General features: G+C 35.4%; 1 protein-coding gene across 23 annotated transcripts in view; it reads left to right on the plus strand.

Moving 5' to 3' along the window:
* RGS7 (regulator of G protein signaling 7) overlaps positions 1 to 16,937 on the plus strand; it is a 211,448-nt gene that overhangs the window by 141,777 nt on the left and 52,734 nt on the right. For all 23 annotated transcript variants that reach the window (XM_015857784.3, XM_085541275.1, XM_085541284.1 and 20 more), the window contains 4 exons: positions 1,261 to 1,312; positions 14,407 to 14,471; positions 16,307 to 16,383; positions 16,526 to 16,607. In XM_015857784.3, the coding sequence (XP_015713270.1) occupies positions 1,261 to 1,312; positions 14,407 to 14,471; positions 16,307 to 16,383; positions 16,526 to 16,607 (276 nt within the window). The remainder of the gene's footprint in view (positions 1 to 1,260; positions 1,313 to 14,406; positions 14,472 to 16,306; positions 16,384 to 16,525; positions 16,608 to 16,937) is intronic.

Below are 16,937 nucleotides of genomic sequence, written 5' to 3' on the forward strand. Positions count from 1 at the left end.
CTAGAGGGAAAGAAAAATACTAGAATACTGGCAAGAAACTTGTCTCAGCCTTCAAAGTTAGCTTGTGGTTTTATTTTTTCATCCTTTAGCTCATTGTTATTACTTAGTAAAAAGCAAGTCTTAAATTGCAGTTATTAAAGTTGATAGTTCATTTTTACAATGGAGAGATTTTTCACTCCATTCAATGTATGTTTCACCTGGTAGTAGGTGTAAAAGCATCACCCTTCAGTCCAGTTGATTTCTGGATAAACATTAAAACAATTTTGAGGTAAGTGTGCAGCAAGAGAGGTTTGCATTTGTGTAGCTGAGGGATCTTTGAGAAAAAGCAACAGGAAAGGGAGAGTGAAGCAGAAAGTGAGCCTAAGGAGTTACCTGTAATTTGAAATACATCTGCTCGTACTAGTGCACGTATTTAGTAAAGTGACTCCAACTTCTCAAATTATATATAATTCTTGCGGGTGAGTGGGTGTATATATATACACACACATATATTTATATAAAATGCATTAATTATAAATACCATAAACATTTACATTTTCACTAGAAAGCTAGCTTTTTAAAAATGAAATTATTGATGTGAAAAATCCCTATATTGTTAATATACCTTTGGTAGTCAAGAAATGTTTTAGCAATGCGATTTGCACAGCTTTCGCGATCACAGTATTGAACTAGTTATCATTTTATTGGCTTTGCATTAATAAATCATACTTTAAATGACGTTAAATAATTAGGAAAATAATAGACTTCCATAAATGAAAAAAAAATTGATAACTATGAAGACAGAATATGCTAATTATCATTTTCTAACAAATAGCTTCTAGAAAACTTGAGTGTTAATATACAATAAAGAAAACTCTCCAAAACCAAGAACTGAATGTATCCAAAAGTATGTTCCATCTTTTCTTCTCCTAAAGCTGATTCTTAGGTCGTGTGATGAGTATGTTGCTAGAGAAAATGAAAAAGTACCTCACTACCTAACCTTGTGGGTTTTTTTTCCCTTAACTTTGTATTTTTAAAGAACATATTGTTCTATTCAATGCCATTCTGACACTAGTGCAATAAACGAACATACAAAAGTAATTTTCTATTTTGATGTCTATTTCAAAATCATCAAATTAATATTATAGTAGATCTGCTAAAAATGTAAATCCAAGAACTGTGTAATGCTTGCATTGTCTAACTTTAATTCCCTACTTTTTTGTTGTTGTTGTTGTTTTGGTTTTTTTTTGTTTGTTTGTTTTTTGTTTGTTTTGTCTATAGACGCCCTATTTTTGGCCATCAAATTGTTGGGAGCCAGAAAACACAGACTATGGTCAGTATGGAAATCTTTCCTATTTATTTCAGGAATTATGCATTATATGAATGAACATATCATTGCAGTCTATCTTGTTTAATCATTCCACCATTAAAAAACATAATTAATGTCATGTAATTCCTGTGCAATAATTGCTGATATTGAAACAAATGCGTTGTTACCCTTTTCAAAGTTTATTAAAGCAGATGTCAGATTTGGTGTTAATTTGAGAAAATAACAAAATCCTCAAAGGGCACCCAATCTATTTTACCATTTACAATTACTATTTCCTCCAGGAAGTGTAATGATTTTCAGTGACAAAGTTTTAATGAAGTAGAACACATTTTATTGATAGCTCTGCAATATTCTCAGATTCAGACCCAAAGATGTAACATGTTGATACGTGAAATGTAAAGTTATTTGCTGTGGTTATAATATGAAGTGCATTACAAAATACCTTGTTTACTTCCCCATTTTTTGGTTTTCTATTCATAATTTGCATGCTATAATTACTGATGTGTACTTAGTCCTGCAAAAAATCCTCAGGATAAGCTTTTCCAAAATTGATAACCAGAATTAAATGTCTCTGTACTGCAAATAACCTAATTTTTCCATAAAAAGAGATTATCTATGTACATTCTCTCTTGTACTCACTTCATATGAAGGCAAGGTCACTTATTTATGGTGCTGAGCACATACATGATGGCTAACCTTTAGAAAAATGAAAATTTTTAATCTCTATAATCTTTCGGAAATTTAGGTAGGTATTTATTTGTAATGTGAATTCAGTCTCAGTGCTTGGGAGCTGAAAACTGTAGGTGTTGTTGTAAGGGTATGTCTTGTTCTCAGCTGGGACAGTGCTGACTTCATAGTGTCTGGTATAATATTGAGTTTTGGTGTTGTCCTGCTTTATCGGTATTCCATATTAGGAGAAAAATAATGTTGATAACTCACCGATGTTTTAGTTGTTGCTGAGCAGTGCGGTACAGAGCCGAGGGCATTTTAATTTGTCAGCTTCTTAGGCTGTCCTGCCAGCCAAGAGACTGGAAGGCACAAATTGCTGCACAGAAACAGGATAACTAACTTAAACTGACCGAAGGGACGTTCCATGCCATATGATATCATCCAGAACTATAAAACTAGGACCCACTCCCCTGCCATCATTGAGCAAAGGGAGGTGATTAAAAGGGAGAGGAGGAGTGGAAACAGGTCCCAGTTCAGCATCACAGGCAACCCCCATCCTGACCTACCTCAGATCTGCAGGTGCCCCTATGCAATAGGTTTGAGGATCTGGAACTTGAGGGGAGAGGTGAGTAAGGATGCGGTTGGGGGTCCACCCACGAAATACTTGGCTGAGAGGCTGGTGCAATTGCAAACATTGTGGGTTTTTTGACAATTTTTTTTTTGACTTGACACTTGACCTGATGTCTGTTCATGGATCTCACCTGTCTCAAAGGGGGAAACAGATCCTAGCCCAAGAACTCGTAGGGTCTGTTGAGATGGCTTTAAACCAGGTATGAAGGGGGAAGGAGATAAAACCAGGACTGCTAGAGAGGACTCTAGGGGAACAATGACAGGGCTGGATTGCTGCAGTGGATGGCAACAAGCTCTTCAGAAGGGATAGGTAAGGAAAGGATGGGTGGTGGCATGGCTCTTTATGCTAGAGAGTGTTTTGATGTTGTTGAGCTTGGGGCTAGGAATGATAAGGTAGAATCCTTGTGGTTCCAATGGACACTTCTTACTTTTCCAGAGCTGACAAAATTTGTTTTCAAATATACTGCTAAATGAAACAATTTCAAACTGAGACCTTCAAGGGAGAGTTTGAAAAATGTACCAGTTTCTTCATCCTATAGGATGAGAAAAATGTTCATCTTAGAAAATGCTGATATTTGAAGATTTCCAGCAAGTAGTTATCAACGTCTACAAAGGAAGAGTAGTTCATACCACACCTGTAGTATGTGATTAGCCACTCCATTTGAGGGAATTAATCACTTAAGGAAGAATACTTGATTTACTAGTTATTAAAATATTTTCTTTTTCATTGAAAGTGTGATTTGTTTTCCTCACAGGAGCCCTTCAATGTAGTCTCCTAATATGTTAAAGATCTGAGAGTAATTTGCTGCAGTTTTAAGAGACATCGAGTTCTGCTGTCACGTGTATGGTACTACTGGGGGAAGTTTAATGAGCATGTACCTAGCATGCCTGAACTCATGGTTAGGCTGAGAAATTTTCCTTTTATATCCCTTAGTCTAAATTGTAAGAAACTAACTTTCTAGTTGCAGTTGATTACTGGACTGGGCAATGAATTACACGCATAAGTTTGTGAACAGAATTCTTATATAATGTGTAGTTTTTTTCACATCAGAAATACAGAATTTAATTTGAGATCAGATTCTTACCATTGTTGAGCAGTAAGTCTACTGGCTTGAGAACCCTTGAGTTTCAGTGGGAGACCAGTATAATAATTTCCAGTTGGTGAATTTAAGTTCTGTTGCAATGGGGTGAAGGAAGGAAAAGCCATCCCATTGCTCCCTTCAAATCATGAGACAAAGGTGCAAGCTTGTAAGAAACCTGCCCAGTTCATACCTATGGAATATTTTTGTTGCCAGAAATGACAAATGCTAGAGCATTAACAGGAAAGCAGTCATTTAAGACTACTTTTCAATAACATTATTATTGGGTTTGCATCTTCCCAGACCCAGTAGTTAGCCTTTGTTTTGTGGCCTGAGGGCTTTTTTCCCCTGATGGCTTTCTGTAAATATAGAGGGAAGATAAGGGGAGAACAGAATGCAGCTGTTTGCAGAAAGGATCACATCTGTGTTGTAAGCAAATTGCCATTAGAAGAAAAAAGAAAACTCAAATAAATAATACTCTAAAACCCAAAGAAGGATAGAAATAATTTGATAATATTGAGTTTCTTCTCAAAAACACTCCAACAAGGTTCTGCAGATATTCACAGTAATCATTAACTTCTAGAAAATAAAATAAATAGATTTTTTTCTATACATAAATGTGTTTAGTACTTGTCATGTATTATATTGCTGTGCACTGCTTCTGTTTTCATGGACCTATCATGAACAAATTTCAATTTTGTCCTCCTAAACAAATGAATGGTGGGAATTAGATGTTTTTTATACAAGAGAACAAACAAACAAAAAAATATCTGCTTTCTTTGTAAATTCCCTTTATCATAGAAAACAACAAAGAAAAAAAACATTTTATGGGCTTGACTTAATTTTGCTTGTCTATTAAAGCACACTTTAAATTTTAATTTAAAAACTATGCTATGATATTTACTTACCTATAGCTGGACTGCAGTCCAGAATGTAGAAAGCTCACACAGAAAACAATCTTTAACCAGAAATGAAATGAGTTAAAGCATGCGTTATTTTATTAGAACTAACTCAAAAATAAATGCCCGTACTACTTTTATAAAGTATGTTATCATCTCTTAAATACTATTTGTTGTCCCATATTAGCTTGTTAAAAAAAAAAAAAGATATCTGAATAAAATGTAACATAAACAGTGTTCCAAAATTTCAAGAAACTGCAGTCTAGTTATACTCATAAAGCAGTAGTGCATTGCTGTGTCTCAGTGACAAAAACAGGACTTGGATAAATTTTACAAATGTCAGAGTGGAGTGGAAGTGTGCAGCCTTGGTTTTGATTTTAGCTTTCGAAGTAGTGACATGCGGTCATTCTGAAGCTAGAACTCAGAGAATCTTAATATTTACAGACTGCAGAAAATCTTCTCTTGAAAATCCTGCTGTAAGATATCTCAGGATTGATAACTCAAATTGCAAATATCTTTTTTTTTTTTTTTTAATTTGGATTCTTTTATTACATCTGTTGAACAGACCTATTTTAATGCTGTATGTCTTGGAGTCCACTCATGCAGGACATGTCATTCTGTGCAGAATCTCACTGGTTTCAGTGGGATCTTGTTAATGAAAATAATTATGCACATCTCACATTTTTAGTATTTGTGGTTTTGTTTCTTTGTTTTTTTTGTGGTTTTTTTTTATTTTTAAAAAAGGTGTAGTTTAAGTCACTTTGAGTGACTTTGAGTTACACCTGTGAGTTAAGTCATATTCCGGAATTCCAGTTTGGTTTTATGGCAAATAGAATTGGATCCCTGTTAAAAAAAAAAACCTCTCTATGAATGTGCTACCTACCTACAATCATCTTCATTTTTCTTCTTCTTCTTCTTCTTTTTTTTTTTTTTCTGCTCACAGATTTATTTATTTTTTCCTGGCATATTAAAAACAGCTCGTGTCATTAAGATATAATTAAAGATGGAAACTTAAGTATGTTTCATTTCTGAAACAATGATGATTGGTCACATATGAAACTATTATTCTTTATACATTTGGCCTCCAGTCTCATGGACTTAGTCTGATTCTTTTGCAAGTGTAGTGACTTACAGCTGTTGCACATTCAAGGCATTTAGTTCACTGAATGAGCTAAATAAGAAATAGAAGTGTCTAGGGAAATTATCTACTCACAACCAGATGCAAAGTGATTTTATACTTGAGAATCTCATGCCAAAGTCTAGGCAAACCCAGGGAAATATCTGTGGCGATATAAGTCATATAAGAATTTCATGCATATAAGATATATATATAAGATATGAAGGATAATTAGTAACTAACTTCTAATCATTTTCTCTCTAGTATACTTTTGCTGAAGTTTACATACAAAAGTATCGGAGACATAAAGTCATTCACATTCACTTGACTGTATAGTTAAAAAAAATGTTCAAAGAGAAACAAAACAGAATTTGTTAAGTGCCACAGTCACTTACAACGTAAAAGAAGTTTGAACTAATACTAGATAAATAAGTATCTATATAGTTGCAAGAGGATCTGTTTCTGCCTTGTAATTTTTGTGTGTGCATTCCCACAGGTGAGTTAGAAATGGAGTTTTGCAGAGTCTTGAAAAGTTATGGAGAATTACAAGCATATGACCATGTGTTTTATAAATTGCATTAAATAAGGCTATTTTCTGTATATTCCAAGTAATTTCTGTTGTGAAGAATAACAAATCTTGAAAATATATTTAGTAGCCTTCCAGGTAAAGATTGGCTGTACATGCAGCATTCTAGGAAATGAGAACATGCAATAACATGCCTTAATTAAGTACACCCTTTAAAGTATATATGCTATCTATAAAAAGAAGTGCTATATGTAAACTTCCATGGCAATTCCATAAATCATCATGATGCTCCTATACAGCTTAGTTACAGTAAAATAAAGAAATTATCTATTTTTGTTATGTGAATGCTTTTGTCCCATAGATATCATTCTCCAGCATTTCTATAAAAACAAGATTTTGACCTGTTTAAATTTCTTCATAATTCATCTAACAAGTTAGTCCATACGAAGCTTCCTTCCTAAAAGAAACTTTTTTACCACGTAAGAGTAAACTGAAAAAGACCTCTCTCTGTTCAGCATCTGCTGCTCCTTTCTGAACACAAGCCATGGCAACTGGCTCATCTGCCTGTCCTCTGCCAAGCTTGCAGCCACACATACACAAGTACATAGAATTCAAAAAATAATTGCTAACTTTTCCTTTTTTTTTCACATCCTGAAATTTTTTCACATATTTTTCTCTCCAGCATTTGTTTTTTACTTAATTTATATATAATTAGTTTCAAATCTCTGTCTGAAACATTGATTTTCTTAGGATTTTTTTTTTTTCTTGTACATCTTTCTGCATTGTTTTGCATGGAATAACTGAAAAGAAGGAGGACTGTACAGAAGAGGCATTATGTCCTTTCTTTGCCCGAATGCTCAGGAGGGATTCCCTTGGCAACAGCTTAGCATTAAGCAATGCCGATTTGAGAAATATTAAGCCGTATTGCTTGCCTGAACTCTGCTGGAAAACTGCATGTGCTCAGCATCTCTGGAAATGAATCCATAAATATGAGTCACTAGCTTGGAGCAAACTGGTAGCAAAGTAGCATTTTTCTTGTATATAAATTGTCAGATATGAATAACAATGTATCTGTTAAAATTTATGCCATGAGAATGAGGGAAAAAATACCAATATAGTGTAAATAGCTTGTGCATAGCTCTACAATTCTATAATCCTGAATCTTGATGCCCAGTTCCCAGTTTTTCAACACCTCGTGTCAGCAACAGTATGTCAGCAATGACTCCTGTAAAGAGTCCTCTTAGGTCTTTAATAAAAATCTCTCTTGTAAGGAGAGATATCAAATATCTTAGAATTTCCTGGATTTCTAGGTGTACTGAGAAACAGTACCTTCCAACCATCTCAAGTAATTTACCAAGTTGTTACATGACTTGGTTGTCTCTCCTTACATGAGTGATTTTTTGTTGAGAAATTAGATATATGTGTTGGCTCAGATCTTGATGATGGGGCTAGGTGAGAAATAAAATCTAACAAGCAACACTGTCCCTCAAGAAAATATGGCTGGGTCTGGTACATGCTATGCATAAAATTTAATATGAGTAGAACCCTGTGAAACATGCTTTAAGGAGAAATGCATTAGCAGAAAGATGATCTAAGTAAACTACTTTTCCGCTCTGGATTTTTCTCATTATATTACGCTTCAGAGCTACATATTTCACTTATTGGGAACTATTTCTTTCATGTAAGTGACAAAGTCTACCTTAACAAGCATGTCCTGAATTTTGTTCTGAACCTTGCTAATTTGGGCATTGACAGCCCACCACTGTGAGGGCTCTGTAACTAGGAGGCATTTCCTGAAAATGCTCTCCAGTCCCCTCACCACTTCAGAGTTTTTCACTTACCTGATTATTATTTTTTTTCACAGGAATTTGTAATTTATCTCTGTAATATGTGTAACATGCAAAGTGTGTTTGGCCAAGGCATTTGTATTCATACTAAAGAAGGCAGTGCTACTTTAAAAGCATTGATAATCTGCATCTAGGTCCCCTAAAAATAGAGATTCTTAGGTTTGTAAACACATAATTTTCAGAATTGCTTTTAAATCACCATGTTTACCACATTAAATATGTTTTTCTTGTTTGTTTCTATTAATGTTTCATTATTAATATCAAAGTTAGAGCTTTCAGGCCATGACTACAAACGTTTTTTAGCCTTACCACCAAAATTATGGAACTTTAGGTGTTTTGGGTGACCTTTATTCTGTATTATTATTATTTATTTATTTGTTTGTCACCTTGAACGATTTTTCAACATATTCCGGAGGACTCTATGTATAAAAAGATAGATTTGCTTTTTTCTTGAACTCTCTAGTTCTTGAACTTCCTGATATTTTGAAATAGGATTTCTTTCTTCAGTCCTTGACTTATTTAAGAAATTTGTAATCAACTGACTCTACTTTCCTAAATTTATAATCAAATCACATTCCTTAAATGTTATAGAAATGTTGTGATCACAGAGTGAAAGCTAGTGACTCGTAGGAATATTACAGAAATTTTGTTTTGGGCTATTTGGATATTTAGCACACGTAAACTGTCACACTCCTGCTTAATGTCATTAGCATTTACTGAAGAGTGTGGTATGTACACTGATAAATGAAGGTGACCCATTTGTCCACCTAAAAGTACCTTTTTTTTCTTTTTCCTATGACTAAGTGAAACTCAACAGCAGTCACAAATAGCAAAAATTATTTTTTTAAAGCAGATCTTAAAATGGCATAAATAGCCCTAGAATACTCATGTTAAAAATGATGTTAAAAAAGAGTTGGTTTCATTTTCTCTGGTCTGTAGTCATGCTCTTTGCTTATTGTCCTGTAATTCTCCATCTGATGCAGACTCTCCCATATGGAGAACTTCTGTTTGCCCACAGGGCACTTTGAAACCCTTGGAGCTTACATTACTTTCTGTTTTCCTTGCACTTTAAATACTGACTAGGCATGACTAGGCGCTGACTCTGGAATGAGAGGCTATAAATTTAATCTGGCTTCAGTGAAGAAAATGAAGTTCACAGAATGTTACACCCACCATCTAGGGGTGAATCAAGCTGTAACTCTATTGGCACTGGGACAGTTATGTAAGGGGTTTTAAGTTTGTGTACATGGTGGTGGATGTGTAGGTGGCATTATCTGTGGTCTTCAGAGGTATGGCTATACTACCATTGGATTCAGCTGAAGCTTTTTTTCTCAGCTGTGTATAGATTTAGACCCCTTTTAGAAAAACCTTAAATTCCCAGCTTTAACTTTCAGTCGGAAGCTCTGTGTTTTGCGGTGTTTGTTTGTTTTCTTTTGTTTCTGTACGTATACTTATTCAACACAATGAATAGGCAGTCCAGCTTCTTGATTCTATAGTAAAGCTTGCATTTATCACTGTGATCTATAGATTTTCAAGTACAGTTAAACAGTTGAGCAGGAAGCAAAGGTAATTAACCATGAAAATATGTTATAATGTATGTAACAATTAAAAAATTGGTCTGTACACCTTCTTCATAGAACATTTCTGGTTTTCACCTTCAACTCTCTAATTGTCCAGTTTTTTTTTTTTGAACATCTGAACAGAGGTTTCAAGAGCAAGTAGGCTTGCTTCATAGATAGCACTGTTTTTTTATTTTCAATTTGTGGTTCAAATACCAACTTATATAATGTAGGATGCTCCAAAAATAATGCCTCCCATTTATTTCCATGGAGGTGCCATTTTTTTTTTCCTGAATGGTAGAATTCAGTCCCACACCTTTGTTTCATTCACACTTCCATGTGCAATGCCACTTGTCAGAGTGCCCCTCTGCTGCCATCTGTCACAGGGCAACAAAATGTAATCAGATATTGGTGGATGGCTCAACTTCTACTGCCATACCATTAGCATCTGCATCTGATGTTCTGGACCAACAAAATGAAGTAGGAGGCATTTCTTTTGGAGCTACTCTTGTCATATCTCTGGCCATCTTTCAGTATGAAATATTGCATATTCACATTGCATTTTAAATTGCTGGAAAGTCTGTTTTCTCATGCTAATCAGTAACTTGTAAAGCATATAACATTTAATACATAATTCACTTTAGTGGAGTCAATTATGTTGATTGCAAAATCCATCAGAATACACTGGCATCAAAATAAGATTGTATGTGGCAGTCCATATTTAGCAAATTGAGGTTATTAATCAGACCCTGTTCCCTGTATATCATTCATCCATATGTTAAGCTTTTTTCAACACCCTGTGAAGGAACAGCAAGCACGGGCAGCTCCTCAACAGAAGATATATGAGGTTTGAGGGTGGCAACAGTGCAGGCAGGGGCTAGTCCCTCACCAATAAAGTCTTGAGTGACTATGAAAGTCCTGGCTTCAGCCAGGAAGTCAGAGCAGCATTGGTAGTATACAGGGCTGGGTACAGGCATACCTTGCACAAAATCAAGCAGGAGCTTAATCACAGCTCCTTAGCTATAGGTCAGAAGAGGTCCTGGAATGGGCTGCTTAAAACACTTACAGCTCCATGGTGAACTGAGGGTCAAGAGCAGGGTCCTTGGGGGTCACTTTCAGTTGAGGTCTTTTTCATTTATTGCATTTGCTACAAATTAATGGACCTCCCCCTGTTCAGGTTTAGAATAGTGCAGGCCCCAAAACAGATTCTGCTTCAAATAGACTGAAAGAAAATTTGCAGCCCTATCTTTGTGTTTTTGACAGTCAATTAATAGTACTTGTCTTCAAAAAAAAAAAAAAAAAAAAAAAAAAAAAATTCTGAATTCAGATACATTCCTCCTTCTTTGAAATCTTTCAAACTTTGTTCATTCTCTCAGCATCCTAGCTTTAGTTTAAGCATAAGTATTCCGGGCTTGGAAATGCCTCCAGTTCTAACGTGGAGCAGTAGGATCACAAGAAGATATGTAAGAACAAAAAGAACATTATGACAACTTGCTTCCTTCAGGCACCAAAGCAATCTGCGGAATTTTACAGATTCTGTTGAACTGCCAATACACTACAATTACCAAGGACCATCTGATAATGATGCAGTCTGTTAAGTCAGTTTAAGATGCAGTTCCAAAAATCTCCCATTAGCTGATCATAAATGAGCACTGATGAGCTGGAAATGTCTTCTACAATTGCAGGTGTTCATGTTTTTTGGGGGGGGCAAGGGGGGGGAATGGGAAACACAACATAGGGTATGTTGTCATTAACTGCATCATCTTTTTGTTCTGGAAAAACAGATGAGAAAATAGAACAACTTTTAATTTGAGAACCTTAATGCAGATTGTAGTTCCAAATGAAGCTGTAAAAACACCAAAAGCTCATTCAGATGATGAACTTAGAAAAGCAGATACTGTCATTCTCTGAAATGCCAAGGAATCAAGACTGTCTTTTGTAGAGGACCAGGAGACACATTGGTCAATGTGAAGTTGCATGTTTTAGTGCAGAAAAGGAGTGGCACCAGAAAAAGACAGCAGCATCCGTATTTCGGATCTCATTGCTCTTAACTTCAAAGGGACAAAACATTATTTCTCTATATTTTCAACTGTTCTGTCTGAAAATGAGAGATTTTTACTTTCTTTCTGCATTCCAACATGTTTGTGAGTTTTGTTATGAACAAGCCAAGAATTTGTATTTACAAGACTGTGAACTAGTGAACTCAAATTCCTGAGCTGCTGCCTGCTTCTCTTCTGACTACAGTAGCTCTTAAATAGATCCTCAAACATGCATTTTTATAATAAGGATGTAATTATTAGCACACAGCAATGACAATATATTGAGTCAAGGAGTAGGAAAGTTCTTGAAGACTATTTTGGTCTGTGCTAGTAAATATGTATATTTCTCAGGTAACTAAATCTTTATTGGGAATATTCCAAATCATCAATATTATAACCTTTATGTTCCTGAAAGGGAGGAGTTCTGGAGACTAGATAAATTCTTTTTCTGGAGAAAAAAATGTCTAGGGGATGAAAATGGCTTGGCTAACTATGTACATGATGAAAAACAAGCGTTTGTAAATGGACTCTTTGCCAAGGAGTTGAAGTAAAAAGGATCACTAAGAGAACTCTGCAGGAAATATATTGTGGTATGCTCACACAGTGAAGACAAGGTTTTTCTCAGACAGTGATTTATTAATAGTCCAGAAAGCTAATTCTTCTGTCCTCATCTGCTCCTGGTGACCTAGTGGTTGTCTTGCCAGTTCTGAGTACTCTGTGATCTGAAGGTGCCTCTTCTGTTGAAGCCTCCTCTGGCAGAAAGGTGGACAATTGGCTGCCTTTACAGCAATGACTTCTGTTGAAAGTAGCAAAAGATGTCAATCCCATAAGGAAGTGCTAAGCTAATTAAAGGTGCCTGTAATGGGGAACATGAAAATATGATTTAGAAGAGAAGAAGCAAGTGCAGAGAGGAGAGTGTTTTGTTTCTGTTCAAATGGTTGGAATGGACAATAGCTAACTTCTGGAGTTTTTAGAACTGTCTACACATTTCTATTATATATATGTTGTATGTATGAATTTTATTGATGATATTTTCAAGGATTTTAGGAATGTTCTTTCACATTCAGAAAAATATCTTATTTTAAAGGAAAAGGGGGAAATTTGTTTCACTATCAGAGGAGTTAAATATTAAAGACCGTCTCTGTCCTCATTGTTTTCCTAGTACGGTGGATACATCTTAGCTACAAAGGGTTCAAAATTCATCTCATCTTTTTGTGACATTTCAGTATGTGTGCCAGTGTACTAGTGTATTTGTATAGAACTATTTGAATGTATGGAAACAGAAGCAATAGGAATTCTTTGCTTGCTGTACTGGGTATGTGATTAGAGTATTTGTATCTTATGCGTTAAAGACAAAGAAATTGCATTGGAACCAGAGGGGATATATATTGGAGTATAACAAACAGAGGAAGTGGTCATTGCTTCTTAAAGGAATCGAAAAGTGTGAAATAGGCTAGGTAATGTATACTGAATGAGGAAAAAATAGACAAAAAATATGTATCAACTTCATTTTATGTCAAGTAATGCTTGTAGCTACTGCTGGAGTTATGAGAAGTGATTGTCATTAATTGCACCAAAATAACATCTATCAGTGAGGGGTTCCATGCATTTGCAAGTGATTTGTTTGACATAGATATATTTCCTTCAGAGTTGTAAAATATACATAATTGGTTTGACTACCTTAAAAATCAAAGCTAAATACAAAACATACAGTTTCTTCTTCCTAGAGATTGCAAGAATGATGTTCCTATATGTATTTATTTCTCTTTGTGACCTATAGTGGAAAAGCTAGTAGTTGGGAGGTAGGAGTCATGGCCCATTCCTAAGCAGAATCATTAGCTGATTTTGCTGATTACAGAGGCTACTGTTATGTTAAGGTTTTCTTACCTGCACCAATCAAAAGATTCTCCCATCTTACACACAAGAATGTGCTTGGAAGTAGTGGTGTGGGGAGATACTGCTGCCAGACGTTAGAAGAAGGAATTGTATTGCCCTCCTTATCTTTCTGTTGGGACATCCTGTGTAATGTTTTGGGGTGATGGGAAGTAATGTAGTCAGTTGGATTTGTAAAGAATATAGAGAATAAAGAATTTAGAATCAAGCTTTTATTCAAATAGAAACAACTGTGCTGTCTGTGTAGCCTTAACTTTCATTTTCATCCCTTCAGTATTTAGTTCCATTTTGCACGAGGTGGAGGCAGAACAGATCTGCTGAATGATTTTGGTTTTAAAAAAGAATGAAATATTTTGTATCTAATACAAGCTAATCCTTTTTCATTTTTTGATCTGATCTTGTTTTAAATGGAAGCCATTGCAGATGGTACTGTATGAGACTTGAATCTTTTTTGGATTCAATTTCTAATTAAAATTTTCTGTACATAATTTTTATATTTCTTGAGGAATACACACACAGTTAAAAATGGTTTTGCCATTTTGTCTTTAATGTGCCATTAAACAAATTCACTGCGAGTATCTCGTGCATTTTGTATATGGTATCTGTTACATAACACAGATTCTGTAATTATTTAATGAACCTCTGAATCTGTATCTGACCCATTATTTCAGTTATATTACTTGTAGCATTGATCCTGTATTTAAAGCTTTTCAGAACAGAAGTAGAATTCAAAATGAAAAAGAGAGCAAGCAGTAAAATACAGATGAAGCCTCTAGATTTCTGGTTTGCTGTGTTTGTGAGATTGTAGCAAGTTCTGTATGATTTTTATTCTGTTTCAGCGGTTTACCTCTGCAAGCGGACAATGCAAAATAAAGCAAGGCTAGAACTAGCAGACTATGAAGCTGTAAGTACCTGAGGAAAAGTACATTTCTTTGCTGATCTTAATTAGTATGTGAAATAATGATAAGCATGAGAACTTGTGGGCATTCTGTAATTATACAACTTTCGCCAGCATGCGGGTTTGACATTGCTCAGGAGTCATAAAAGCTGCTTGAGAGACTGTAGCAAAGGCTGGCTGGGGAAGAGTTGACATTTTGGCATGTCTCTAATATTGGATCATCATTCAAGGATCAGAAACATCTGCTTTCTAATCGCGCAGACACCTCAAGTGTTTGAAAGCAATTGTACTCTGCATAGTGTAAAGACTTGAATGAGAAGTGTCTGGCTATGTTTTCAGAAGCATTTAGTAGCTATAGAGATATGAATCTCATTCTTAAAAGTGTTGCTGGCATTTGAGCTTACATCTCATCAGTTATACTATAGGCAAAGACAGAGTAGAGGCACTTCCCACTCTCTAAATGACATGCTCTGCCCCAGGCAAGAAAGCAAGGTAACTGGGGCCAGGAAGAGCAGTAGAGGGAAGGAGTTTGATTAGGTGATGAGAAAGGCACTGACCGAGGAGGTGGCTTGAATTCCATCCCTGTTCCCCCAAAAGTTCCTGAATTTTTCATGAAAGTGTCAACATAAAATTCATGCACTATCCTGTCTCTGCACTGAAAGCTGTCCAGCTGTGTTACTGTGACATGATAGCAGGATAGTCAGCCAGGCTTCTAAACATGCCAAATATTCCAGCCTCAGCATCATGCTGACAGACTTCATTACTTCTTCTGGCAAAAGCTTGCTTTTCAGTGTACTGTGCTGTGAGATATGCATAATTTTAAATTTGCATACCTTCGAAAATTTACCTTTACTATACTGTCCATAAGATCCTTTATTGGTATTTACAAGATCTTTAAAAAAGTCTTCTCTCCAGTCTCTGTAATCTTAATTTTCGGTAATAATTTTGTTGGGATACTTTTGCAATACATAGAAATACAGTTAACACAACACTTTTTGATAGGAAATGTAAAGACATTTTTTTCACTTAATCTCAATAAAAATAATGTGCAATGGCAACTGGGATCTATCTTGATGAATGTAAGTACCTAATTCTTCTCCATGTTATCATACTGCATGCTGCTGCTTCTTAAGTTTGAGAGATAGAAAAGCTCTATCACAGACCATTAAACTGTTCCAGCATCACCAGAGAAAATAATTTTCTCAAGGTTTGGAAAATATTCTTCTTCTAATTATTAGTAGTAGAATATAGTATATATACATTTCTCATGCAGTATTGAATAACATTAGACTGCATTTCATTTGAAATGAGAATAGCTGTGGATAGCTTAAAAGACTCCTACATTATGAAAATATTCGTGCTTTCTCATTATTATATTTTGTATGTAGCCAACATTGTCAAACATAAGTCACTCTCATAGACAACCGATGGAATTTGTCATGTGGATCATTCAGTATGGAAATTTCTGCTGTTACCTTTCACAAGTAGGTATTTATAAAACAAGAATTTGGTTTTGCTTTGTTACAAGATCACCCAGTCTAACACACAGCACATGAAAATCTTTCAAAAATCTCATGTTCTGTTAGAGGGTTTCATCCACCCTTATCATCAGTTTTTCAAAGCAAGAATAGCAAGGACATTAAAAAGTAGATTGATGTAGTGTTCTATTCACTTTGGTATTGTGCAAGCACTTTAAATCATAAGTTATGTTTACATCGGTACACACTGTAGCTTGCATTACGTCTTCTTTGGGGGGAAGCATGGGAAGGAGAAAAGGTAAGGCAAAGGCTATTAAACTTTAAATTGCTACTTAACTTGTCAAAACTCTGATCTGTTTTCAGGAGAGCTTGGCCAGGCTACAGCGAGCATTTGCTCGGAAGTGGGAATTTATTTTTATGCAAGCCGAAGCACAAGCAAAGTAAGTTCCTTTGAAGATGAGAGTTTTGTGTGTGTATGTGTGTGTGCTTTCAAAGAGAGGAGAGGATAAATAAGATATTGGAAACCTCTTATGTTTCAAATCACAAATGCAGTTTCTTTTAAATATTTTATAATATTGACAGAGTTGACAAGAAGAGAGACAAGATAGAAAGGAAAATTCTTGACAGCCAGGAACGAGCGTTTTGGGATGTGCACCGGCCAGTGGTGAGTACTGGTGGAGTTGTGCTGCCTGGGAGTTGGACTGATGCTGAACATTAGTATTTTTGGGGTGTTCAGGTAGCTTGGGAACAAGTAAAAGGGCTGTAAATGGACCCACCTTCTGATTTGCAGTATCAACAGTTTCTATTGTTCCACTGTTTAAGACTGCTTTTAAGCTTACACACAGTTTAGGGTTTTCAGCAAATAGATATGTTGTATCTAATTTCCTGAATCAGACAGTAACTTTTTTTGGCTATTACAGTCTGAACTGTTTTGCAAGGTATGAGTCACACCATCAAAATTATCATCATATCTAAAACTGCTTTTAAATAAATT

Source organism: Coturnix japonica, chromosome 3 (genome assembly GCF_054131305.1).
Source record: "Coturnix japonica strain WE chromosome 3, WE-NBRP24, whole genome shotgun sequence".
NCBI lineage: Eukaryota > Metazoa > Chordata > Aves > Galliformes > Phasianidae > Coturnix > Coturnix japonica.